General features: G+C 40.1%; 1 protein-coding gene across 1 annotated transcript; it reads left to right on the top strand.

The window, feature by feature from the left end:
* On the top strand, nucleotides 1–27,223 carry gap43 (growth associated protein 43). Its single transcript, XM_061218058.1, has 3 exons — nucleotides 1–300; nucleotides 18,677–19,307; nucleotides 26,348–27,223. The coding sequence occupies exons 1-3, from the start codon at nucleotides 271–273 to the stop codon at nucleotides 26,434–26,436; spliced, it is 750 nt and encodes a 249-aa protein (XP_061074042.1). The 5' UTR covers nucleotides 1–270; the 3' UTR covers nucleotides 26,437–27,223.
* Nucleotides 27,224–27,589: the final 366 nt, after the last annotated feature.

Here is a 27,589-nt window from a genome sequence, read left to right as displayed (position 1 = left end):
GGGTGGGATTGTAGTCATTGTAAGCCAGTAAGTCACAGTGAGGAGCGGCCAGGCAGACTGCAAGACGGTGCAAATTGTGATGAGTTAAAGCATTAGCAGACTGAGCCACTGATACAGCCAGGGTGTGTGTGCGCGCGAGAACGGAGAGAGAGAGAGAGAGAGAGAGAGAGAGAGAGAGCGTGAGAGCGAGAGAGTGAGAGCGAGAGAACAGAGTGAGGAGAAAAGGGAAGAAGGAGAAAAGGAAGGGAAAAGAAAAAGGATACTACAATCATGCTGTGCTGCATCAGGAGAGCCAAACCGGTAAACTGCCTTCACAATTCACCCTTACCATTTCTCAGATGTTATTTAAAAAAATCTTTTTTACTGCATGTTTAAAAATATATCTCTTTTTAAGGGAATTCTTTTGAAATGTTCTCATTATCATTGTGTATTGATGTGCTTAAATGAGATTTGAGAACCGTGTAGACTTTTTTTCTCCCACTTTGGCTTCTAGTGGGCGTATTAACACTGACACACCTCACTAATAAGATTGAGAGAATGAATGGACCACCACATTGGCAGGCAGCTGGTAAAAAGAGTCTTCATAGCCTTTACCTCTTTGATATTAGCAACAATGTAAATGAGTAGCTATTTGAAAATTTGCATTTATGCATTTTCCTGTTTGCTAGAAGCATGGATAATCCTTTGTGTGAATCCTGATTTCCTGGACAGTATTTCTGACACTGGGTTACTGTTAAAATCTATCAGGTATTTCACCCTGGGTACATGGAGAGGCGATGCTCTACACAAATTGCACGTTAATGTGATTGAACACTTGTAACACCATCGATCGGTTCCTAATCGCCATGCTTACCGCCACCAAAGCTGCCCGATGAACAAGACCTGTGCTAATGTAAAGATTGCTTTTTTTTTTTACAATGGAGGTTCCAGTTGTAGGGTTGAAGACTTTTAGGAGAAAAAGGAGAGGGAGAGAGAGGGAGGGAGAGAGAGAGAAAGAGAAATCAGATGAAATTGAAACTCCTCTGGCAAATTGTGAGGCTTTGGTCTCCGGGGAGAACACAAGGAAGAAATGAATTAGTGCCTTGAAGGGGTTATTATTTCTTCAGGTTAAGAAATGGGCCTTGTCATCTGGGATAACTTCATTCTGTCTACACTTGTTTTAGAAGCACACACTCTTGCGTTTACCTCTATCATTACCCAACACAAGAAAGATGTCATAACACTTGAGAAAGGAGAGGTGCTGTGTGAATGAGGGCGGGTCTGAGGAATTAGTGAATGAGCGTGTTTAAAAAGAAGAGAAGAGTTCTTTAAAATAAAAAAAAACACGCAATTTGAGAGCACTTAGCGTGTGATTATTCCGGGCGATATCTGAGATCCGTGTTTTGGAGAAACAGGCCCTAATTTGCACGCAAAGCTCGCCCTGCGCTACATGTTAGCATTTGGTGTTTCTCCTTCTTTTACTGGTGAGCGTGTTAGCCCTGAGCTGCATTAGTATTCCAGGGTGTGGGGTAGCCAGCCACACGCCTGTACAGCACAGGATTTCAGCATCTTCAGTTTGCTGTTTAAATGTCAGCTAGTATGAGTCATTTTAGCGGTGCTGCTGTACTAGGGCTGGGTGAGGCATCTTTCTCTCTCTCTGTCTCTCTCTCTTTCCCTCTCTCTCTCTCTCTCTCTCTCTCCTGGCACTGCGTGCGGCGGTGAATACCATATCCGCACAGAACACGGCCAGACTCTCTGCTCCACTGTTCAGCACTTATGCCAAACCTTCCAGCCGTGTACGCTAGGCTAGGAAACACTGTGCTTTTGAAGGAGGGCGGGTGAGGGGAGCATTTCCATAAGTGCCTAAGTGTTAGCATGGCCGCTGCTTCAGGGCGGATTCATTAAGGCATACGGCACTATAGCCGGTGATACGAAAGTAGAGCAGTACATAAGCACTGACTGGGAGGCTGAAGTAAGGTGAATCTGCAGACGTCTGAAGCAATGCTACGCTGCCTTTGTTCGGGGAAGAGCAGACAGATTTAATTATTGGAATGAAGTCAGCAGTATTCCTGGCACATGGCTAAAATCTGCCGCTGCTGTATTTTAAAAGAAAAAGGGAAGAGAAAAGGAAGCGGACAGGGACGTGGTGTAGAGGAGAAGAGAGGAGAGGAGAGAGCAGGCAGCGCGTTGAGGTCTCCACCTGTGCTGCGGAGGAGAGAGCTGGGGAAGGGTGTGGCGCAGAGGGAGTGGGCAGTAGCAGCAGCATCAGCGCATTATAGCGCAGGCATGGTCTGGTCGAGCGGCAGACTGCTCCTGCCTCTCCTGCCTCTCCTTCTGACCGCCCTGCTGTCACTCCCGGCCCGGGGAAAACCGTGCGTTAACGCCCGTCCGTCACCGCGCGAAAAAAAGACATTAAAAAAAGAAACCGTCCATTATTCTCACACACCTTATTGCAGCGCGGAAGAGCTCCACGCCCCTGCCAGTGACTCAGTCCCAAAACCAGCAGCCCTAAAGAAATAATCATCAAACGGAAACGGGTACCTTTACTGCCTTTATAAATCCGGAGAGTGCTGCATGATTGACAAGCCAATAGTGTCGATTAGAATGACAAGAGAACCCGTGGTAATCGCCTTTTATTTCAGACACCTGCAGATAGGCCTTTTCTTTTAAAACAGCCCAATTTGTGGCATGTGAAAATGTATCAGACATATGTAAAGGTAACTAAAGCAAATATACAACTGCTTTCGTCTATCTCTCTTATTCTCCTATTCTAGTTTGTGCTCTCTGTCTTCCATGAAGCCCTACAGCAAGGCATCAGTAGATCATTAGAGGGCAGGGTGACTTTAAAAATCCATTTATGACACCAAGAGCCATCCACCACAGCAAGGGTGTGGTTCCACCCCCCCCACTGGGATGACAAAGGAGCAAGGGATATTGGCGGTTGTGGTGGGATGGAGGGGGGGGGGGGGGTGATCTAATAGCCTTCTAGGAAATATTGAACCCACAAGGAAGACTGTTTAAGTGGAATGTGTTCTGCTTATGGTCAACCCTTTGTGAGGGTAAAGGGAAATATTAATGATTTATTTCCATGTTACATTCTGTACCTGAAGTTTACAGTCATTATGGATTCAGTTGTTGGAAGTCTGAGTCATAAAATGCATGGCGTTCATCTCATCCAAAGGTTAATTGAAACAATATTAGCATTTTCCAATAAATCCTGAATTTTGCCGGATAGTGATTTTTGTCCTATATAAGAAAAATGTTCTTAAAGTTTGTCATTGAAAATCATTTAGCATGTATTTTAGACATGTATATAAAAGATGGTTTGGCACATTTAGGGTTAAGTGGAACATGTAGTCATACTTGTGCCAATGAGATCATCACCAAGATAGCAGATGATCTCATTGCATTATGTTACCTCTGAGGCATTGCATGACAGCAGTACACTGTATGCTTACACATGCTAATATATTCATGAAAAATGTACCTGCTTTCTGGAATTCAAGTTTTAAATGAATATAAGTTCATCTCCAGTCTGTCTTGCTTTACAATTGACACGGGAAAGCTTGCAAGCCTCTATTCAAATACGAAAGCAATACCTGCTTATAAAATATTTAAATTTTTATTAATTTCAACGTGACTTGAAACTTCTAAGATTCTTCTGATTCATCCGTTTATGTAACGTCTCATTAGTTTTCAAGGGGAGGGGGGAGGTCTCTGCTCAGACGCATCTGTCAGTAAATCAATTGGACTATAAAATGTCATCACTCAAACTAACTTAGGACAGAACACTGTAGCTGCCTCATGAATAAAGATACTTGGCCTGCCGTGATGTGACCTGGTTTTTGATGTTGGGAAACGCCTCTCTAGCATTAAGGTAGCCGGAATATGCAATGACGCCTACAGTTCCCTCTTCAGTGCCGTATTCCCGTATTCCCAAATTTTGTGCCGTATGCTCTTCCACACAATTCCCACTCGGACATTTCGGGGCTGGTACAGGCGGCACTGTTACAGTGTATGTCCTCATATTTAAGGCCCTTAGAGGGTTTATTATCCTGCACTGAATATTCTGCTGGATTCTCCAATCTCGCCATTCATGAATGAATCATGAATTGTCCACAGTCATCTCTGCTGGGGATCAAATTTGTTTCTCTTTATGAGGATCGGATGAGAAAACGCTTTCAACACCTCTCGAAAATCCAATCTAGGGAAACTAATATATATGCGACAGGGGTAAGATCCATCAATGCCATAAATTCCGTGGGTCATAAAATGAACTCCTCGCCTTAGCCTGTTTCAGCATTTTTGCAAGACTCTTACACCGAAGTCTTCACATCCTATTTGTGGAATGGTCAAGGAACATATCTAAATTTTAACATGTATTGCTTTACATATAATTTCCCTTGGAAATGCATTTAGTGAAATTGAATTAATCTGATTCTTTTTTTTTTTCTTTTTTTTTGATATATGTGATAGCTTTTTTAACACGCCACCACTTGAAGCAAATGCAAACATAGACACAGCAAGGTAACTAACAAGATATTTGGTTCCAGCCAGTCTTCTCTCACTCCAGGGCTGGAAGCCCGCCTGTACTGCCATCTGTGCTGACTGTAATCCACAACTGTTTCAGTCCAGGAACTTTTCTGATAGGAGTGAAAACGAGATCTTATGATCTTATTTATAAAACACTAGAGCTGTTGCAATGTTTCATAGAGTACGAAATAGCCTGGGTATACAAGAAATGTAAATGTATACATTGATCTGTGTAGAATTATGCAAACAGAATAATAGCAAGGGACAAAATGTAATTACAGAAAAAGAATGCATAAAGCAATCAGAATTGCCCCTGTGGTAATTGCCTGAATGCACAAACTGATTCTAATCCCATGGTCTGTTCTATGAGACTTGGCGGCCACTGCTCGGTAGTCTGGAAGTTTTGTAAGAAGTCATGCAACACCTTTGCTTCAAGTCCAATTCCAGATCAGAACATTAGAATGAAACTGGGCTGATGAACAGTTGCAATGTCTTACATGGCTGGCAGACAGCCGGCCGGCCAATTTACGTGGGCTTGAACAAAGTGGAAAAGCTTGGTCTGATTTTGAGGTGCATAGATAATTAGCCAGCACAATTATTTTAAATATTCTAGCAAATAATGTGCCCATATTTGTGTGACCTAGTCTGTGTAAAATCCCATTTAAAATACTTTAATACATTTGAGTGCTGAGCATGTTAGGATGATTGGCGTGAGTGCAGTGTCCTTTAAGGTTGTGTAGCCTGTTGGAAGAAATTCTTGGGAGAGCCTTCAGATTGTGTGTGGTGTGTGTCACTGTGCACAGAGATGAAATATGAACAATTTCAATTGGCTGACCTGTCACTCTGGTGCCCTTTGACCTTCCTCACACTGGAGTGGAAACAAAGGCTGTCTGTGTTGAGTGGTGTTGAGTGGTGTTGAGGAACCCCTCTGGATAAATAGTCCTGCAGAGCATTTGATGGTGCATAAGGCATAAAAAGAAGAGCACTTAAAATGTTAATTAATTCAAACAAATGTAACATTTAGATACTAAAAATGTATGTAACATTTTAGGTTCATCAAATGAAGCATTTTAAAGGCTCACAGGTTTTTTAAAGGCATACTATGCATTATTTATTTCCTTGTTCCCTCCTGTGTTAACACACAAAAATGTATTCGCCCCCCATTCTGAACCCCACCTACACCCCCAAGATGATTCTGGCTAGCTGTTGGTAGCTTTGTAGCACCTTTGCAGACTATCTTGTGCGGTAGCTGTGATAGCAATGAGCTAAGAAAAACACGGTCTAATATGATTCGTAAAAAATCTGCTTCAGTAGTTGCTTTCCACACAAGCCATTTAGCTAGCTATTTAACTGATTGTGTTTGTATTTAATTATAGTTAATAACTAGCTAGGTTACTACAATTGGGCCTCTTTCAAAAATGCAGTAATAGCAGCAAAAGTATGGCAAAATGCTAGACTGACCTCCAATAGCAAAAAGTTACAGGGTAGCTAACTTTAGCTAAATGTTAATGAACAAAAGGTAGCCACTGCTGCTAACACCAGTCTGTTCTAACCTGCCTGGAAGGAAACATTGCAAAAGTCCAGGAGTCTTTTGGATTTAGGCATGAGCTCCCTGCCCAGGAGAGGAAATAAGCTGGTTGAATCTCCCAAAAATATAAGCGGTAGTACTCCGCAGCGGGAACCAGCCAGCGGATGTACAAAACTGAATTTAGTTAGCTAATAACAGAGCTACCTAATGTTACTGAACGCTGGCCAGCCACTTGCTTAATGGTTAGCCACAAGGCTATCTCTTTCAAACCCAGATCACCACTGTAGTAGCCCATTCATACACATCTCCTTTGCTATCTATTGGAGCACAGATAGAGCGTGTGAGTTCAGTGTATTGGACACATGGTTTTCAGATACAGCACAGAAAGAAAAAAGGGCCACGCCCAGAAATATCCCAGACAGTTTTTAGAATAACAAATACAAGTAGACAAGCAAGGTATTTGGCAGAAGTAAACACAGACACTGGCTGCCAGAGTTTCATAATAATGACTGAGCATGTTTGTTTTATTATATTTTCAAGGTGAAAACCCTGCATAGTATGCCTATAAAGTGATGCAGGAACCCAATTATTCCCCCTCCAAGTGGTTGATTGACAGACATTTTGACAGAAAATAAACAATGCTTTCAGCCATTGTTAATCACATTTAGAGTAGCACCACTCACAGTTGTATTTTACAATGTAAAATGAAGGAGAGAAATATGTGAGTTTTTGCCACTAAAAATGAAAGATGAAGAGATAAAAGCAGCATTATATCCAATAGCATTTGTAATGCATCAAAAAATGAACATATTTCTAAAAGCATTTAACAGCGTAATATGAGGCTGGAAATGTGCGTATAGGCTACTGCACAAGCATGCACCCTCCTGTCTATGACACATAAAGGGACACAGATAAACATGCACAAAAATATCAAGATTAGAATATGAAAGATTATAATTGTGTATTTGTATCAACAATATAAAACATACATAATGGATGGTAATCATATTGATCCGAATTATACAACCATAGTAAGTTTTGTAGTAGGCTACTGGAAATGTGTTTAAGATGTTTGCATAATACTATACAATACAATACAATGCTGCCCTCAGATGACCTGGATATTCCTTGTGGCTGCTTTGTGTTATATAACATCCTCACTGGTACTTTATTAGGCAGACAACAGTTGCTCACAGTATGAATGGAGGTCAATGGTGTTGTCTCCAGGTTGTCAGGACCCAGTACAATCACATGTAATCGTTTTGACAATCCAAAGAAAATCTACTTTTAATCACCGTCGCACTGGTCAGATAATAGGTAAGGGATAAGACCCCATGAACAAATAACTGTCGACAGGGTGGTTCTGAAGGACAGTTATTTCCTCATAACTGACTCCTTCGTAGGGTATTATCCCGCTTGTACCATGGCTAATATGATGTAGTGTTGGACAATTTATTTTTAGTTATGAAACAAATGTATTAACACAATGGTAACGGGAAAAAAATAGTCTCAGTTGCTGTGGAAAAAAATGCTTCATGCAGCCTAAAATTGCCTGCTGTGACTAAAAGCCACGTGCATCATCGCCAATAAAAAGTTCAGTAGCTCACCATCACCGTAAGCAATTCATAGAAATGTGACTCTGTATCCCATATTTAAGTGCCATGGAACAGAATGGAGAGCTTCCCATTTTGAACTGAGGTATAGAAAGACAAGATCGTTGATAATTTTTTTAAATTAACACAATACTGGCAAAAGAGCTGCTTCACATATTGCCTGGTAAGAATAAATTGAATGGTTCATTCAACTGAATAAAGTATATGAATAATAATTGTATATTGTACTGTAAAACTGTAATATTATACAGATACACTGTCACATAGAAGCCATCCATCAGTAATGTCACTTGCAACAAAGTGGTGATAAAAAAATCACAGTCGCTCCAAATATAGCTGTTGTGTGTGCACCCAGGTTATTTAAAGACATAGGATGCAGGATTCATGTTTTTGCTTCACTTCACAGCTTTGTAGCTCCATTGCAGACTATCATGTGATAGCCGTGATAGCAAAGAGCGAAGAAAACTGCAGTCAAGTATGATTAAAAAACCATCAGCTTTAGTAATCCATTTCCACACATTTAGCTAGCAATTTAACTGACATTATTCATTTTTGTATTCAGTTATAATTAGCAACTAGCCTATAGTTCGCGAAGTTACTGCAACTGCAACTGTTATAAAATACATGAACGATACATGAACTGTACAGTACGGTTGAACCACCAAAAAAACTAAAAACAAACAGAGGCTGAACAGTGCACAAACAATAAACGGCCAATGAATCAAAACATTCAGAGTAGTTTCAAACTTTATATACATATTTTAGTGCATTTACTTATTTCACTTGCCTAGTCCAGCTGTAATGCATTTAATTATTACAGCTACCCTTCTATTCATAATTTTTTGTGAAGGTGATATCACTTAAATGTTTGTATGTAGGCTATTTCCAACAAACAGCAATAAGGCACAATGCTATAAAACTACTTATGTCAAAGTTTCTAATAACCGCACTAAATCCAGCATGTGCCAGTGAGGGACCATTGCTGTCAATCATTGTTAAGTGGCAATTGACTTATTAACTTGGATGACTGGAGAGGTATAATATGATAATTGTTGAAAATGTACAATCAAAGAAGACCCTTCTGACCTCACATACTAAGTGCTTCCACTATGCTTGACTGCTGCTCATCAAACTATTGATCTATAAGAAAGCATAAAGTTTTTTTCCCTCGAAAGTCATCTGATACACACACACACACACACACACACACACATTTATATATATATATATATATATATATATATATATATATATATATATATATATATATATATATTCAGTGAGCACTTTATTAGGCTTATTTTTTAGTCTTCTACTGGTGTAGCCTATCCACTTATGTTATGTTGTTATGATGTTATATAAGTTATGATGCGTTGTGTGTTCAGTGATGCTCTCCTGCATACCACTGTTGTAATGTGTGGTTATTTGTGTTACTGTCACCTTCCTGTCAACTTTGACCAGTCTGGCCATTCCCCTCTGATGTCTTTCATTAACAAGGCATTTCTGTCTGCAGAACTGCTGCTCACTGGATTTATTTATTTATTTTGCACCATTCTTTGCAAACTCTAGAGACTAGTGTGTGTGACAATCCCAGGAGGTCAGCAGTTTCTGAGATACTCAAACCACCCTGTCTGCCACCAACAATCATTCCACGGTCCACTCCAAGTCACTTATATAACATTGTTGTGAACATTAACTGAAGCTCCTGGCCTGTATCTACATTATTGTATGCATTGCACTGCTGCAACACAATTGGCTGATTAGATAATCGCATTAATAAGTAGGTGTAATAAAGTACAAATGTTCCTAATAAAGTGCTCGGTGAGTGTATGTTTTACCATTTTACAGAAATGGCTGTTATTGTGTTCAGTCCCATTATTTCCAGCTGTGAAGAATGAATGTAACAGATGACGGAGAGGTGTTAACTTGTTCAGGTGTTCCCTTTTACATTGATTGTTCATAATAAAAGAGCAGTGAGTGCCTTTGTTTTCATACACCATTCAGAAGACCAGATAACTATAGCTGAAAAACAAATAAAAAAATCTGACAGAACAGAATAATGCATTAAGAGAAACTGTATCAAGCAGTACAGCAGTTTGAAAAGTCTTTAAAATGAAATAAATCACTGGTGGACTCAAAAAGAAACACCGTACAGGTTTCTTCCGTACAAGGAAGAAAACTGCAGTTGATGACAGTTGAATCCTGAGAGCTGTGAAGAAAAACTCTAAAACAAGAGTCTGTGACATCACTAGCAGTCCCCAGAGGGTAGGGGTGTAAATAGCACAAGCCACTGTACGCAGAAGACTTTCGAGAGGCTATACTGCAAGATGCAAAACTCTCGTTCCCAGCATCTGAATCAATAGGCCAGATTAGAATTCATCAAAAAATATGAGATGGGGCAAAACAGTTCTGGAACAATGTTTTATGGACAAATGAGACCAAAATAAAACTTCCACCAATGCTGTGGAAAGCCAAAAGTATGGATAAGGGAACAGCCCATGATCCAAAGCACCCCTTCCCCTTCTGTGGAATATGGAAGAGGTAGTGTCATGGCTTGGGCACGTATGGCTGCTGTTGGGACAGGTTCACTTGTCTTTATTGAAGATGTAACAGAGGATGGTGGCAGTAGGATGAATTCAGAAGTACACAGACAAATTTTGTCGGGCTATGTACAAAGAAAATCCTCAACCCTTATTGGTTGCTGCTTCATCCTGCAGCAAGACAATTACCCAATTACATCACTGCATATGCAAAAATCCAATTGAGCATGTATTTAATTTGTTGAAGAGGAGGCTGAAGTTCTAAGCCTCCTGAACTGAAAGTGGCTGCTGTGTGCGCCTGGTATTTCCAAAGAAGATAACAAACGTTAGTTGTTCTCAATCTCACCTACACCCCCAAAATGATTGTGGCCAGCTTTTGGTAGCTTTGTAGCATAGTATCGCAGACTACTGTGTGATAGCTGGGATAGCAATGAGCAAGAAACCTGTGGTCTGATATCATTCATAAAACATCTGCTTAGTTTGATAGTTACTTTCCACACAAGCCATTAGCTAGCTATTTAACTAATGTTACTTGTGTTTGTATTTAGTTAGTTGCTATAGTTTGCTAAGTTCCTGCTCTCACCTCTCTTTCAAAAGTAGCTAATTCATACCAGTCAATCTGTCACTCACAATATAGCTCTACCATAATGCTTGACAAAAAGAAAAGGTGTTCAACCCAGAGGGGCATACAAAATCAATATATCGTTTATAGGACTGCATCTGTAATCTAGGATTTATCGAACTCCGATCATTATTATCAATCTTATTTCTGATTACAAATTAAATTACATGACATTTATGGATTAATTCATGTCTTTTGTTGCTGGTTTTGTGAGTAGAGGGGGATTGTTTTGTTAAGAATCTTTTATTGAGTGTATTCAGGTGTATACAGGTCTATTTTTGAATTAGCTAAAAATGTCTTAGCAAAGGATCACAAAGTGCCAAAAAAGAAAAAAAACCTATCTTGGTCTATTGTGGCAAATGTAATTTTTTGATGTCAGTAAACAACCTTTGCTTGGTAAGTGAGAAAGCTTGACTATGTCCAACTTACTCTCATGGTCAGACCCTGTTTGTAAGGGTCTTAATTAACCCTATTTATTTTATTTATTTATTTGAGCTTCGAGTCACGTAGACAGCAGACCACCTGCAGTCTGGAAAATACTTCACCAGATTGTCATCTTAGTGCCAGGTTCACCATTTTTCTGCTCTAATGTACGGTACCTGTCTGGCCTTCCAGTTCCTTTAGGGTTGGCATGCAGCCAGCGTAACTGCAGGTTCTTGGATAGTCTCTATGCTAACAGACCCTGAAGTCCATGGCTGGATCTGTGGTGCAATGTTCACATTATATTTTCATGTAAGAGAGAGTTTAGTCTGCTAGCAAAAAAATAAATTAAATACATTGTAGCTAGGAGGCTGCAGGTATATGAATTACAATAGTGGAATACATTATGTGAAAAATGACTCACTGTTGCCCAAAAACACTTTCAGTACAGAACAGGTGCTTTGCTAAAATTAACACTTGTTGTCATTTGATAAATATGATACAGTGTATGCTTTTTAGACAGGGCAAACATGTGACAAACTGATATTATTCACTTTAATGGTGTATGAAATTCAGTCAAGCCACCTGTTTACTGGATTCAGTCAAACTGACCTAATACTTCCACCTTAGGGTCATAAGAACTGAAAATCAAGGCAAAAGTACAATTTTGGCCAGTGGTATGTGATTTCCTAGCTGTAGCCATGAAAGGGCCAAGCAAGCTTCTGTTGGCCTGTGTTTATGTTTATTCCCAATGGTTTTACTTGAAGTATTCCAATAATCCAAATATTCCAAGCAAATAAAAATCTTTATTCATTCAGTATTTTATGGATAAAGTAATTAACTGATGTATTCCCAACTTTTGTTGGGCATAGGGAGTACATGGAATGAATAACAGTGAATACAAAGTCAATAATAGTCATTTAAAATAGGATTTCCAGAGTAAAAGCTATTACAACAGCTAAAAACAGAATGTTAAATATGTTATGGGTTACAGTATTTCATATTATTACTTGCAGTTATTCAGATATTGAAAATCAAAAATGTTCTTGCAATTAATAATTATTTAGCGAAGTTTATATCATTCTATGCAATATTGTGTTGACTGCCGTTGTCTGAAGAAGCCAGCATCCACTGAAATGTGTTTCTGCTTACCCCACTGTGTTGAGTGACTGGTCATTTGTTGGAGGTTTCTTTTAAGTGCTCCTACATGTGTAGGTAATGGCATAGCTAATGCACGTGTCTTTGTTTCACCTGGAATGGGGTTCTTGCCTTTTATGTGCAAAGCAGTAAAGCAAAGCAGAGATACAACACAGTGGCCTTGGGCTCTCAGTCCCCGTAATGCTTATATATAATTTAATAATAGAATCCTAAAGATGCTGAAATGAAGACAGGCCTGTTTTTAGCAAAACATGTCTGCCTGGAAGCTGAAATCAGGGAAAAAACTGCAGGAGTTTTAACAACTGAATCCAGTTACATCAGAAAAATGTGGGTGTCTTTAACTGTTGCGGAGAAAATTGCATCTGTAGCAAACACAAAGGCCTGGTCTTGGTGAGATATTTCAGTCAGAAGTGTCTTGGGGGGCAGGTGGTTGGAAGGAGAGGATTTGGGTTGGGGGCAAACGGGGTAACCTCCCCCTCCCTAGGTCCCATGTTATGCTGGTTTTGCTGCTTCGTTGCTAACATTGTCTATTTGGCCCCTCAAGGGTCATTCACCCCAGGCTCTACCCCAGCATTGAGAGGGCCCTGATTTCAGTAAATATTTTTTGTACCAGCTGGTTTACACACACAATAGAGCATTATGTTTGCACATGCATAGCCCTGTAAGCAACAAAATAAAACAAACAAAACTTCAATATACAATATTCCAAAGTATATTTTTCTTGCAGTTAAAAATCAATTACCATTACAGGCAAAATATAACTTGTACCTGGGTAATGCTTGCTTTTACAGTCACCAAAGTACTAGGCATTTACCAGTTAAATACATGGTAAACAAAGCAAACGATTGTGTAATTACCACTGGTAAAAAAGAAAACAAAAACTGAATTAAAATAGAGCAATGCGTTTCACATCAGTCGCCCTTTAAGCAACATAATGAAACAATATTCAATTTGTACTTCAATATTAAGCATGGATGTAAATGCCCTTAAATTAAAACAGACTGTCTGCCAGTTAACCTAAAGTTAATTGTTTTATTTGAAATTTTTTTTATATGTGCTGGAGTACAGAGCTAGAACAACAAGAATTGTGTAATTCTCCTTTTGCATTTAACGGTACATTACAGTCTTAGAAAAGTTGCATCTGGTTCACAAGTCTCATTAAAAAAGGCTTGCTAGCAATACTGCATGTTCATTTCAGGGGAGTGAACAAGCTAGCTAGGCATTTATTTCAGTTTATATTATGCTTTAGCCCATTAAAATGCTTACCAGAAGAATTTGACAATTGACAAGTTGATAACTTCTGCCATATATTCTCTGCATCTGAAAAACTCAATTTGTCCATTTAACATGCAGTGGTAATGAAAAATATTTTTTATTAAATGAATGTTTCACATTGACATGTTTGTGTGTTTTTTTATGGATTTTTCTATTGTCAGATAGGGGAGGAAATAATTCTGGAGCTCACTGTATTTACAAACTAAAATATAACTTGCTGCATATGTAGTGATAAATTTAAGCTCCCATGATCAATACAAGACCATAGGAAGTGCTAAGATCTGCAACCACCAATCAGATCACATTACGCCGAAACCACAAAAGTAATCCAGACTACTTGGAGGGCAGTGTAACAGTGGAAACCAACCTACTCACAGTATTCCAGTAATTATTTTGAATTGGATTTGTTTTCTTGAATATAGGGTCAAAGCTGCACATAGAGTAAAACGAATTAATGAAGTTTAGCTAAAAATGAGACATCAAGACTGCATTCTCCTTGCAATTATTATATATTTTTAAAGTTTACAGGTTTAGAGTTTCTTAGTGCATACTACTAGAGCATTCTAAGAATCCAGTGATTCTAACAATCCAGTGATTATCAGTGTGTCGAGTGTTGCATTTCATCATCACAAGCCTTGGTTTTTAAGTTAAGAGAACAATAATCAACGAGAAGTGAATTAAAATGAAAAATGAACATACGTCTGTATTATCCCCAGAGGGAAACAGGCAGAGAACAGTAATATATGTTACATTGTAAATTACATGCAGCATCAATGCTTTATACACTATTTGTCTTTGTGTGAATAGTTCAACTTGTTGGATAGTCTTCCCATGACTTGAACAAGGCCTGCTTTGAGAATCAAGGTTTTGATGAAATACAATATAACTGAAGAGCAATATTGTGACACAGTTTTATTTTCATAATAGTATTTGCTTAAGAACTTCCTGCTTTGAGCTCCTGCTCCAGAAACGGGCTGCTTATGGTCACACGAGACTCAAATTTCCTTTCTCACTGGGCAACAGCACAGCTTAAATGTGTAGTTTATTAACAATTACTGTAATTATTATAATTCTTATTGATGCAAATGTGCTTCAATACAATTAAGCACATTTGGTGTATTGTATAAACGTTGAAGACATAAAAGCTTAAAACCAGTATTGTCCTGGTTTGGCTGTCCTATTCCTTATGTTTGCAGTGGCTGTGTATTGACGAAGTAGGCCAGAATGCAGGCAGGATTCAGTAAGCAAGGCTCTGCTTTCCGTGCTCACGTGGGTTCAGGTGATGGAGACAGATGGCTGAGGCCGTGGGGTGAGAAGGTTTCGGCTGTAACGCAGGAGGACCTGCTGTCCCATATTCCTGCGGTGCGCACTCCCTCCCTCAAATAAACCTGCGTTTCAGCGCATGCGCGTGCCTTCCCAAAATACCCCCCGGCTGCACTCTGAGCCAGAAACAAAATGAAACCAGAACCACCAACACCCCGTTTGCAAATAGAAGAGAGAAAACAGTTTAGTAGTTTTTTTGTCCCTGTGGCCACTTTGTAAGAATCACCCCCAGACTTACATGTGAACCCAATTATTCCCAAAATTGTATACAGTACAAAGATGGTTCAAAGCTTAAAATAAAGAGAATGTTTGTTCCAAAATACACTAATCCTACTAATCTCTCAGTAAACACACAGGACATATTTAAACTGAAAAAACAAAGAAATTTATTTTATATTTTATTTTTTCTGATTACATGTACTTCTGACACTGGGCAAACCAGATTTATTTTCCCAATCATACCACGTATACAACACCAGGATATAAGTTTGGAGTGGATTGAACATAGCAGTACAATTTGACGTGTTTTCTCAAAGGTGGGCCTTTGATAAAATACCTTTATCTTTTATCCTTAAGTCATTTCCACTTCCAAAAGCTAATTGTAATGAGAGTGGTTATCCTCTGGAACTCCCAAAACAAATATTTTTTATGAACCCAATCTCTCTCTTTGGCTTGTATTTCAGACAAAATATGTGCTTGGAGAACTTCTATGTACACGACATGTTGGTAATTGCTACTTATTCACTTATAAACAAAGTTTTCCCTTGCTGTGCACTGAGCTGTCAGGCCGTTGTTAATCAGGCTTGTAAGCAGGAGGAAGGCTGCTGGCATTTGCATATGCAAACAGTGTCTGTAAGAAATGAGGCAGTGCCTCCCTTTTATCATTCATAAACTTTTACAAAGGAATTTCACAGGGAAGTGTAAAATGAGGAAACTATTTTACTAACTACTGAATGATACATATTTCTTTTATTTCATTTCATATGATTATGGCCCCTTCTATATATAGTGACATATTAGACATACTGTATACAAATATTATATTAAATGCTTTATATATTTAATAACTAGTGAATTCATATATAAAAAAATAAGTATTTTATGTTTTCTCTATACTCCATATGTGTTTCTTGTATGTTTAATTTTTTTTGCACATGGGCCATAATCATGTACAAATGTATATGTTTTCTATATGTTTCATTCACTAAAACATACAAATCAAAATATATGAGCCTATTTTGCACATGGGTTTATGAGTTGCACCTAGCCGATGTTTCTGTAAAGGAGACATACTGCATGAGGACAGCCTGAGAAGGCAGCACAGGAGCCTGCTCTCAGAGAATGACCAGCAGCTGACACCTGCTGGCAGATTCCTGTGCACACCTCTGGAAAACTGGATTGTGCAGGCTTGAAAAACACACAACAATCTTGCTGGATGTGGCGATGGTATAGCAGTGGCGTTGTGTTTCATATTAAAATGATGTTTTGACATGAAATCGTTCACAACTGTGTGCATTGAATTTGCTACTTCATTAAGTGCAGTAAATATGCTTTTGATATCAAGAAAATACAACTGTAAATAACTTTTCACCCAGTAATTAGTTGTGAAGAGGTATAATAAACCAACAGGTTTGGAGCAGGCCTACCTGTATGCCAATAAGTGTGTTTCAGAAGGCCAGTCATACTGTCCCACTGCCCTGATAATCTCATTTCAGACTACACACGTGCAGTGCATTATAAAACACCGAAGCTATTACATCCTTAGGGCTGATGTATGTACTATAGCTGACCCTGTGTCTCTCAAATAAGATCATGAGATTGTTCTGTGTATGCTAATGTCAGATGGACAAGAACAATTGCTATGATCATTCATTATACAATATTATTAAGACTGATCTCTGGCCTAAACAAAAATCTAAATTAGGTAAACTCCCCTCTTAACCTCCTGTACTCTGTGTGTGGCTTGGCATTCAGCCAATGCTGACACAAGCTTCTGTAGCTTCCACAAAATTATGTACACCACAATGATAAAAACACCATATTTATACAGAATATCCTATTTCAATTGTCGCTGGTACATTGATGGTAGGTGGCTACAGAATACTGTACATCAGAGACAAGAATTTGTGAATGTTCATTTTAGAGGGAAAAAAACCCTGGTATTCAAGACTCAGTGAGACTTATCCTTGCCTGTTTCCTCCCTGGAAACCCTCCAATCCAGGGTGCCACTTATCATGAACAATTAATAATAACTAAGGAGTAAACTCAAAAACATTTAATTGCAATTTGTAACCAGTAGAGCCCAATAATTAAAATTTATTGTCAACAAAATTTGTAGCTGACAACATTTATTAACAAAAAATTAGTAAAAGACATAGAAACATTACTCGGAAAGATTTAATTTTGTTGAAGCACAGCTGTTCTTTTGTACTCTTCGGTTGAGTTGTTGTTACTCTTCAGTCTTGTGTGCTTGGAGGCTGCTGTGGTCTGTCTGCTTTCTTTCTGAAGATAGTCATGCAGATCCAGCTGTGCGGCTGAGGGAGGAGTTCCTGTCCCGCAGAGCAGCTCTCGTGTAGGAGTAGAGTTCCTGTCTAGTAGCTGTCCTTTAGTGATGCTTAAGGATTCTGGTCTTTCTTCTTGAGCTTCTTTCCTCCTGGGTAATTGTTTCCTCTGAAACCAATGTCTCAACCTCAGGCTCAACCGGGAGGTCCTGCTCCAGTTGGTGAAGATTATTGCTTTGTACGAGTCTCAGCCTTCTGGAGAATATCTGTTATAATGAAGGGCTCAAAGCCCAAGATGTGGACTCTCAAGCTTACACAGGGGCTTATGTCTGATCAGTGCTGATTGGTTTCCCTGAGAACAGGAAGTCTGTCCCATTTCCCGGGTTTCCTCTATTGGGGATTTCGCACTCTTTTGAAGAGTTTGGAATCCAGCAGTTTATATCCAGCATTGCATGACAGAAATGCGATGACACTCCCCCCACCCTCTGCTGCCAGGGTTAGGCGAGATGTGTTCTTTGAAAGAAGGAAAGGGGATAGCTAAGATGTTCCAGAGTGACACACAGTTACATTACATTACATTAATGGCATTTGGCAGATGCTCTTATCCAGAGTGACATACAGTTGATTAGACTAAGTAGGAGACAATCCTCCCCTGGAGCAATGCAGGGTTAAGGGCCTTGCCCAAGGGCCCAAAGGCTGTGTGGATGTTATTGTGGCTACACCGGGGATTAAACCTTAACCAGTCATTCACCTTAACCACTACGCTACAGGCCACCTTGAATTAAAAAGCAAACTGACTCTTAGAGGATGGTGGAAGGAATAACCATGAATTGACCTTTTATTTGCACAGGCAGGACTGCGGCCAGGCAAAGGGGCTGCTCACATCTGATCAGGTCTTTTAATTGAATCTCAACGGTGTCGTTGACCTGTTTTTGGCTTGCAGGCAGACTGCCAGCCTAAGAACTGCAAAGCACTTCTGGCCGTCTTGTGTATTACCGAACTTGAATTTAGCACAGTATTAAGCTGTTAATCACATAACTGTCACAGCATAGTTATAGCTCAGTAGGTGCCAATGCTATTGAGTTACCTTGCGGTAAAAGGAAAAATATTTGTACCATCAGTGTCGGTTTGCGGCTTGCTCCAGTTTCTCTCCTGGCTCATGATATTAAACTCTATTCCCTCAGGTGGAGAAGAATGAAGATGCCGACCTGAAAATCGAGCAGGATGCCAACAAGCCAGAGGACAAAGCCCACAAGGCTGCGACCAAAATCCAGGCCAGCTTCCGGGGACATATAATCCGGAAAAAGCTTAAGGACGAGAAGAAGGAGGACAGTCCTCCCGTCCAGGAGGGGGCGCCAGAGGGAGAGGAGAAGAAGGAGAAGGCCTCTCCAGTGGCCGACTCAGCCGCGGAGCCTGCAAACGACAGCAGCGCCGGGACGAATGACGCCAAAAGCCCGGAAAAGGAGAAGCCGGTGAATTCTCCCGCGGCAGCCGCGGCCTCCCCCACGGCCACCTCTCCCGTGGCCTCCGAACCCAGAAAAGACGAGGCCAAGCCGGAGGAGGCCGCCAACGCTAAAGAAAATCCCAAAGAGGCGGAGGAGAAGGCGGCGGCGAGCGAAAGCAAAGAGACGACTCCCCCAGCGAAGGAGGAGGGCGCCGCTGACGCCCCAGAGAGCGCCCCGTCGGCGAAGCCTGCGGAGCAGGAGGCGAAGGAGGAGCCCAAACCCGCCCACGTGCCTGCCGCCTCTGACAGCGCCACCACGCCCAGCAAGGCCCCGAGCCAAGAGACGGAGTCCGCCCTGCCCGAGGAGAAAGGTGAGGCTCGCTCCGCTTACCCGAGAGACACAGCCGTGCACAGTGACACACACAGATCAACGCACAGAGCCATACACAGGACAACACACAGTGCAGCACACAGAGCAATGCACAGAGCCACACACAGGACAACACATAGTGACACACACAGAGCAACGCACAGAGCCACACACAGCACAACACACAGTGACACACACAGAGCAACGCACAGAGCCACACACAGGACAACACACAGTGACACACACAGAGCAACGCACAGAGCCACACACAGGACAACACACAGTGCAGCACACAGAGCAACGCACAGAGCCACACACAGGACAACACATAGTGACACACACAGAGCAACGCACAGACCCACACACAGGACAACACACAGTGATACACACAGAGCAACGCACAGAGCCACACACAGGACAACACACAGTGCAGCACACAGGATGACACAGGGAACTTAAATCAAACAGTATTTACCTAATTCTGTTCCACAATGTTTAAAGCCTTATAACAAGGCAAAATGGAAGAACATCAGGCATAATACAGAACTCTTATCCAGTCTTGTTAACACAAAGTACTTAAATAGTCATTTATAGGATACTATATCGGTGTGTGATGTTTTATAGCCTGTGCATATGGGGAATGGGTGTGTGATGTTTTATAGCTTATGCATAGGGGAGAAGGGTGTGTGATGTTTTATAGCTTATGCATAGGGGAATGGGTGTGTGATGTTTTATAGCTTATGCATAGGGGAATGGGTGTGTGATGTTTTATAGCTTATGCATATAGAGAATGGGTGTGTGATGTTTTATAGCCTATGCATAGGGGGAATGGGTGTGTGATGTTTATAACCTGTGCATAGGGGGATGGGTGTGTGATCTTTAGAATCTGTGCATACGGGGATGGGTGTATGATGTTTATAGTCTGTGCATTGGGGGATGGATGTGTGATTTTTATAGTCTGTGCGTAGGGGGATGGGTGTGTGATGTTCATATCCTGTGCATAAGGGGTATGAGGTGGCGCAGATGGTGCAGTGGGTAGCACTGCCGCCTCACAGCAAGGAGGTCCTGGGTTTGAATCCCCGTCGGCCGGGGCCTCTCTGTGCGGAGTTTGCATGTTCTCCCTGTGTCTGCATGGGTTTCCTCCGGGTACTCCGGTTTCCTCCTAAATTGCCCATAGCTATGAGAGTGTGAGTGAATGATGTGTGTGACCTGTGATGGACTGGCAACCTGTCCAGGGTGTATTCCTGCCTTTCGCCCAATGTATGCTGGGATAGGCTCCAGCCCCCCTGCGACCCTGTTCAGGATAAGCGGGTTAGGATAATGAATGAATGAATAAGGGGTATGAGTGATGTTTTATAATGTATGCATAGCTGGAATGGTTTCAAGGGAGCTTTTGGCACATCGCTTAAGGGATCTTGATGTACAGATTCCAATGTACTATAAGCATCAGATTACGATGCGAGATGAAGAGTACATATATGATTACATTGTGAAGGTGGGGCTCAGCCTGCATGGGGCAGATTGCACTGCAGAGTGCCAATGTGCTTGGCTTTGTGCAGTGCTGAAGCAACATACGTAGAATCAATTAAATGTTGGAGGGAAATATCGGTTCCACTTACTCATGCTGCATATTTCCCAGGGCTATATTTGTCACTAGACTTGAAATCCAGTCTAAAAATGTACTAAATCCTGTGACAAAAGCAAGTTGGCAACCCTGAGAAATGAATTTGTTTCTGTTTTATTGCACACTGAATTATTTAACCGGAATATTTACCCATGTTTTTACTCTTAACATAACAAAAAATGAGAGTGCATTTTAAGTGTATAATATTTTTGAGAATATTTTTCATACCTTATATTTTGGGAAATAAATAGTGTGAATGCACTTATCCAGAGAAACATACAATGTAGGGGAAACATAAGTGAATTAACCTGATTAATGTGTGCACAACTGCCAGACCTGGGGAACAACATTCCCAGATAAGTGAGTGTAAATTCAATGAAAGTCCACTATGTATAAAGAATTGCACATAGTCTGAATGAATGCAAATTGGGAAAACTCAATAAATGTAGAATGAATCTTATTTGGCTCCAGGATCAAAACCAAATATGATTAGGGAACATCACAAAAAACGTAGCAAAACAGCAAACTGGCGGGCATTTTATAATACTTTTTTAGCATTTTATTAATTACTTTTAAAGCTTTGCATGGCCTAGCACCTCACTACATTTTTGAGCGTTTAGTGCCTTATAGTTGTGGAAGATTGCTCAGGTCCTCACAGAGGAATCTTATTACTGTCCTTTACTGTCCTAAACTAAAGGTGATATAGCCTTCTGTATGAGGCCTTCCAAGCTCTGGAATTCACTCCCTGTTAACATGACAAAGGCAGAGGCGGTTGACACTTTTAAGTCCCCTTTAATGTGACCACATGATTTTGGTAAAGTGGAAACAGATTTACAAATAAAACATCTAGAAAGAATACATGAACTAGAAACAGCTGTGCTATTTGATCTGTCAGATCCACCAACTTTGTTTGTTGGCTAGGCATTATTGATGGAACTCCTGAATCTGAATTAGAAGCAAGAATTTGACTATATGCTGTATTACAACATTGGAAAAACTGTCATCCTCACAAACTTTGCTCTGGTAATGCAAAATTGGTACATTCTGGAACTGCACCATTCATTATGAGAATCAGGACCACAACACTTCCGCTTCTGAAAATGGTGGCTCTCAAGTGCATACACTCGATATGTGTACCCTAATTTTCACTTCTTGCTGCTTTCAAAATTACGTCACTAAAAAGTTATGGGTACACCACAAGTGGCATATATTTTCAGATGCAACCTTTGAGGTGAACAAGGGAAGAGTTCAGGTAGATATAATGCAGAGAAAGACATGTAAGTGCATTTTGGCACTGTGAGATGGTGGGGGGTAGACCTTTTTTCTGACATGAATGGCAATCGACAGTCAGATTCAGTGAATGGTTTTATAGCACAGACCCATTGGATTTCAATATAGATACGTGGAAACAAAGGTCAGCTGGCTCTGCCCACTGACAAAAGACAGCTGTCAGGTTTTAAGGGAGAATGAGAGGAGTATCTTTAAAGGAGTGAGTCCCAGGCAGGTTGTAAATAGCTGCAGGGATCTTTGATTCCACGCTGTCGTCTCTCTGCTTCCCAGCATTGTGGGTGGGAGGAGGGGACTAGGTATCTCACCAAGAGCTGAGCAGGGAATGAATAAGCCATACCCCACGCCCAATCGCTTGGTGCTAGACAGGAGTCCTACTGCTTTCAGCAAATTATTAATGGAGGCAGACGACTACATTGATTTAGTTCTTTCTTTTTGCTGTTGATTGAAACCTATAATTTCTAGAAACCACTCGTCAGATTTCCTTGTCATCCTAAAAACTGTGAAGTGTGTGATGGCATATAATCGATACAGTGATTTGAAAAAAAATGAAGTGCTGCAGCGTTGAATTTCATCTTGCAATATCCGCTTTGGTGGAGTGGTACATTTCTGGAGTGATACCATGGAATTCAGTGTGATTCAGTTTGCAGAATTCCCTTTTTTATGGATGCTTACTGTTAGACTTACTGTGACCACATTGCCTCCTTTCTGTAAAGCTGGCGAAGAATGCTGGATGAGAGCTGGGAAAAACTTTTACACTAAAATTTACACTAACATTCTTTTATTGCCTTTTACCAATTATTTGTACCCATTATTTGCTCTTTACACTGCTCAGGAGAACTGTCACTGATTTCATAATTATCCTAGAGCATATGATAATTAATTATGAGGTATGAGGTAACTTGCTGTTTTGTTTGCATTATTCCCTTAGCTTTCAGTCCATGCTCTTTGGTAAACATCTGAATCATGTAACACAGGTGGACAGCTGATGGAATGTTTAGGTGAGCTACGCACCTGCATTTCTTTGGGTTTACTTTACACAGAATAAATATTAATTAAGGTCAGGGGGTAGGTCAGAGCCCATTTCTTTTAACCCGCCTTTTTTCCGGCTTAAAATCTTTATACAGTCATTGATACCAGGTCAGCTCCACTAATGACCTGTTATGTATGCTGTGTGTAAAGACGGCTTAAGTGTAACAGCCTGTAGAGCGAACTAAGTGGATTATTATGAGCACTGACCAAGCAGCAAGCATGGCTGAGCACTGATGTTGTGAAGTCACCAGGTGACAGTGATGTCTTGGATGGGAAGTGTGCGCTGTCTTCAAGAGGGTCATCTCCAGTTGTTGAGCGAGTGTGTGCTGTATTTGAGTGGGTTATATCCAGTTATTGAATAGGTATGTGCTGTATGTGAGAGGGGTATCTCTATTTATTGAGATGGTGTGTACAGTCTTTGATGGGGCCATCTCCAGTTATTGAGGAGGTGTGTGCTGTATTTGAGTGGGTTATATCCAGTTATTGAGGAGGTGTCTGCTGTATTTGAGAGGGTTGTCTCCAGTTATTGAGGAGGTGTGTGCTGTCTTTGATGGGGTCATCTCCAGAAGGACATGCCTGGAAGATACTTCTCGGAGGGCAGACAGAATGGTTTCGTTGTGTTAAAGGCCCCCGACAGATGTGAGCGGGATGAGCAATGGTAGCTCTGTCCACACAGAGTGGGAAACAAAGGGCACACAGACAGGACTCTCACTCCAGCCCGACTGGTGGCACTTCACTTCACTTCACTTTGTAAATGAGAAGACAATCGTTATTTATGAATACCTCACTCAAGGGGGATATCAGCCGCTGTAAAACAAATCCGCTTAGTCTACAGAGAGAAGACACTCTACAGCTCAGTTCAGTATGTATAGTCTGTATTTATGCATTTAAGTGATCAATGCTGTTGTTGTTTAACACAAGGACAGCTACTTGAAATCAATTTGACAGCACACACGAGATATGTCTTATCTTGCAGACTTGATGGATGACTTGATGCCTCATTATCAGGTATATCACCTTTGTGGAACTCAGTGGAACCCAAAAACATAATTACTAATGATATAAAGTTGCAAACAACTTTTTACTTATACTACTAAGTGAATAATAAATAAAAAATCATCAATTATTTAATGAAAAAAAAAAGAAAAAGTAACTGTCTGTGGAGATGAATGGGACATTGTGTTTGTGGAGTGAAATTCAAATATGATAAAAACCTTTCAGTGGTTCGAGGGAGGAGGTGTGTTAAAAGGAGAAGGCAGAGAACAGTTTAAGTGTTGCACGTTATTTTTTTGTGTGGCACAGCACTTCAATGGCCAATACATTATGGAGATAGGGATTCCACCGGGATCCATTCTCAGACCCTTTCTTTTTAGTTTATATATTAATGATGTACGTGGATGGCACTGTCATATATGTGTCTGGTAAATCTACCAACACAGTTACTGTATGGTTGACAGAACATATAAAATCAACAGTAAAATGGCGAGATAATTCTTATTTGGCATTTAATGTAAAAAAATGTTGCCTATATACTTTTCATCCAGGAGACAGCCCGCACCAGATTAACTAGATATTAAGATAAATGATGAATCAGTTAAGCAGGTGACAGAGGTAAAATACCTTGGTCTTACTAAACCTTTAGGAAGGCTCTGCAATCATGCAGTAAAGATATTGCGTAAAAAAGGCGATATGTTTCCACCATTTTCACATTTAAAAAAAACATAATGTTTTACATTTATATAACTTACATTATGTTTGCTAACACCAAACTCACTTTTAAATACCTACATGAAATAGCTCCATGGTGAAATCTTTGCAACTGTGGGGAACTGTAGAGTCAGACAGCATTCTCTATTAAGGGAGTCAGTGCAGTTTAAAACTGAGCATAATTTTGAACATTTTAAGTTTAAACTGAAAGTTTTTTAAATGCGGCCAGTCATACAAATAATTCATGATCAGGTACTTTGCAGGTCTTTATTTTCTATGATATCCTTACCAATAGTATGTGTACTTATGATTTCTAATTTGGGTTGTATGTGTAAAAAGCACTGAAAATTTGCTTATGCTTGAAATGTTATTGGATGTGTTTTCACAAATCTATGTTTAAATGTCCCTATCAAATAAATATTACATACAAATACAATAAAATAAGATATTTAGACAGACAGATCTGGGTCTGATTTGCTTGACATTATTTTTTAGTTTTACTACCTGTTCTGTATTTCTAATTATCTTTATTACTCTGTGTTGTTTTCAAGAACACCTTGTAAGTTACTTTGTACAAGAGTGTCTGCCATAGGAATACATCCAATGCAATAGTACAGGAACAGCGGGAACACCTGTCTGAATGTGGAAAAGGGGTTCACCAGTAAGTGTGTCTGAGATAACACGGAGGGACGTCTCATAAGAGGTCTGGATGGAAGGAAAGATTGGAGATCTTGGGAATTGCTAAAAAGATATCTAGATTCTAATATCAGGGATATCAGATGACACAAGGCACACGTGGGTGGTGCTGTACTTGAGTGGGGTGGGTGGTGCTGTACTTGAGTGGGGTGGGTGGTGTTGTACTGTGTGAGCAGTGCTGTACCTAGTGGGTGGATGTACTGAGTGTGGTGGGTAGTGTTATATGCAGTACGGGGTGGCCTGTAGCATAGTGGTTAAGGTACATGACTGGGACCGGCGGTTCAATTCCTGGTGTAGCCACAATAAGATCCGCACAGCCGTTGGGCCCTTGAGCAAGGCCCTTAAACCTGCATTTGCATAGTTGCTGTCACATGATTGGCTGATTCAATATTTGCATAAACAAGCTGGTGTACAAGTCCACCTAATAAATTGATCACTGAGTGTATGTCAGGTATGAAATGCAACCAAATGATGTTGCGGCCATGTTAAGTGTAAAAAGGACAGCAGTACAGTTGCATATTTCCATTTCTCTAACATATACAGTAAGACATGCATAATGAATTTAGTTCATTTAGCCTTTTGAGTGACACACCTACTGCAGCTGTGATTGGTCCTCAGTCATAGACTTATGTTCATTAAAACTGCAAAGTCTAATCATTTCTAATTTCTCATTTCTCTTCTATCTTCCATTTCAGATGTTGCTGATGAATCCAAACCAACTGAAAGTTCTGCCCAAGTAGAGGCAGGCAATGAAGAAGCTAATGCTAACCAAGACAAAGTCTGAAAAAAGGATTAAAAATGAAATTTAAAAAAAGGTTTCTCTAAGCCTATTGATTGTGAGGACCGTCAATTTTTATTTAATTGATTTAATTTTTTTGTGTGGCAATGATTTTCTAAAATTGGGGGAGTTCCCATATGAGGTATTTGGCCCAAGCTAGCATCAGTGTGCATTCATACAGTATGCTAACGAATGTCAGGACACATCCAGGACTACACATTCCAAACTAGCAAAACAGAAAGGAACAGTTCCTTTATCTTGATCAAGCTGTTTACACAATATTCAAATTGTTTACAATGTATTTGATGAATCACACCCCCTCCCCCTCCCCCCCAAAAAGTGTAAAATTCATTATGAGGTCAGATGGCAAGCTGCCTTATAGAATGTATACAAACCCAGCAGGGATATATAACAATTTCATTCATCAGGAGAAGAATCGCTTGAGTCATTTAACAAATGCCATGGAAACCCCCCAATCAACAGGAACGTTTCGCAGTCACAATACGAAAAAAAAAGAAAAAAAAGCGTGGCTTCTTTTAGGTGTTCTTGATGTTGTTATGACAGTTTGATATGACCATCAATCCTTTGGAATTATTATTGCACTGTATTAAAAACAACAATTTAACAAAATAAAAAAAATACAAAATTACTCTGATTATTTTCTGTTCAGTGAGTGCAATGTTCCGTTTAGATATAAGAACTTAAAATTCTTAGTGAATAAATGGTTTCAATTCAGTGTGGTGGGAAATAACTTTTTTGTCTGTTTTCAGAATAAAGCAATGTGCCAATTACAGTAGAGTGTCTTTTTTCTGTCAAATAAATTATTTGGTGAATGGTATAGGATGAGAAAAATAATGTGACAGGTATTACTTTCTTGATATTAAATCAAATTAACTGAAAAATGTTCCCAACAAGCAGGTATACACTTATATACACAGGTATGTTGTTGATAAAGTATATTGCGTCAAGCGTTAAGAAAGTTACAGAACTTTAACTGAATAATGTTAGAAAACAGATTCCATAGCTTTCAATCTGACAAAATGAGACTATTCTGTCACGGTCAATTTCTTTAGTTTGACTAGAGAAAGCACACAATTGTCTGTCCAACAACATTTTTACAGTCAAATGAAGTAGGCTGGGTTTAGTCCAAATAGCTTGG

This window comes from Conger conger, chromosome 13, assembly GCF_963514075.1.
Source record: "Conger conger chromosome 13, fConCon1.1, whole genome shotgun sequence".
Taxonomy (NCBI): domain Eukaryota; kingdom Metazoa; phylum Chordata; class Actinopteri; order Anguilliformes; family Congridae; genus Conger; species Conger conger.
The sequence above is the reverse complement of the archived record's forward strand: the minus strand, read 5'-3'. Positions and strand labels throughout refer to the sequence as shown.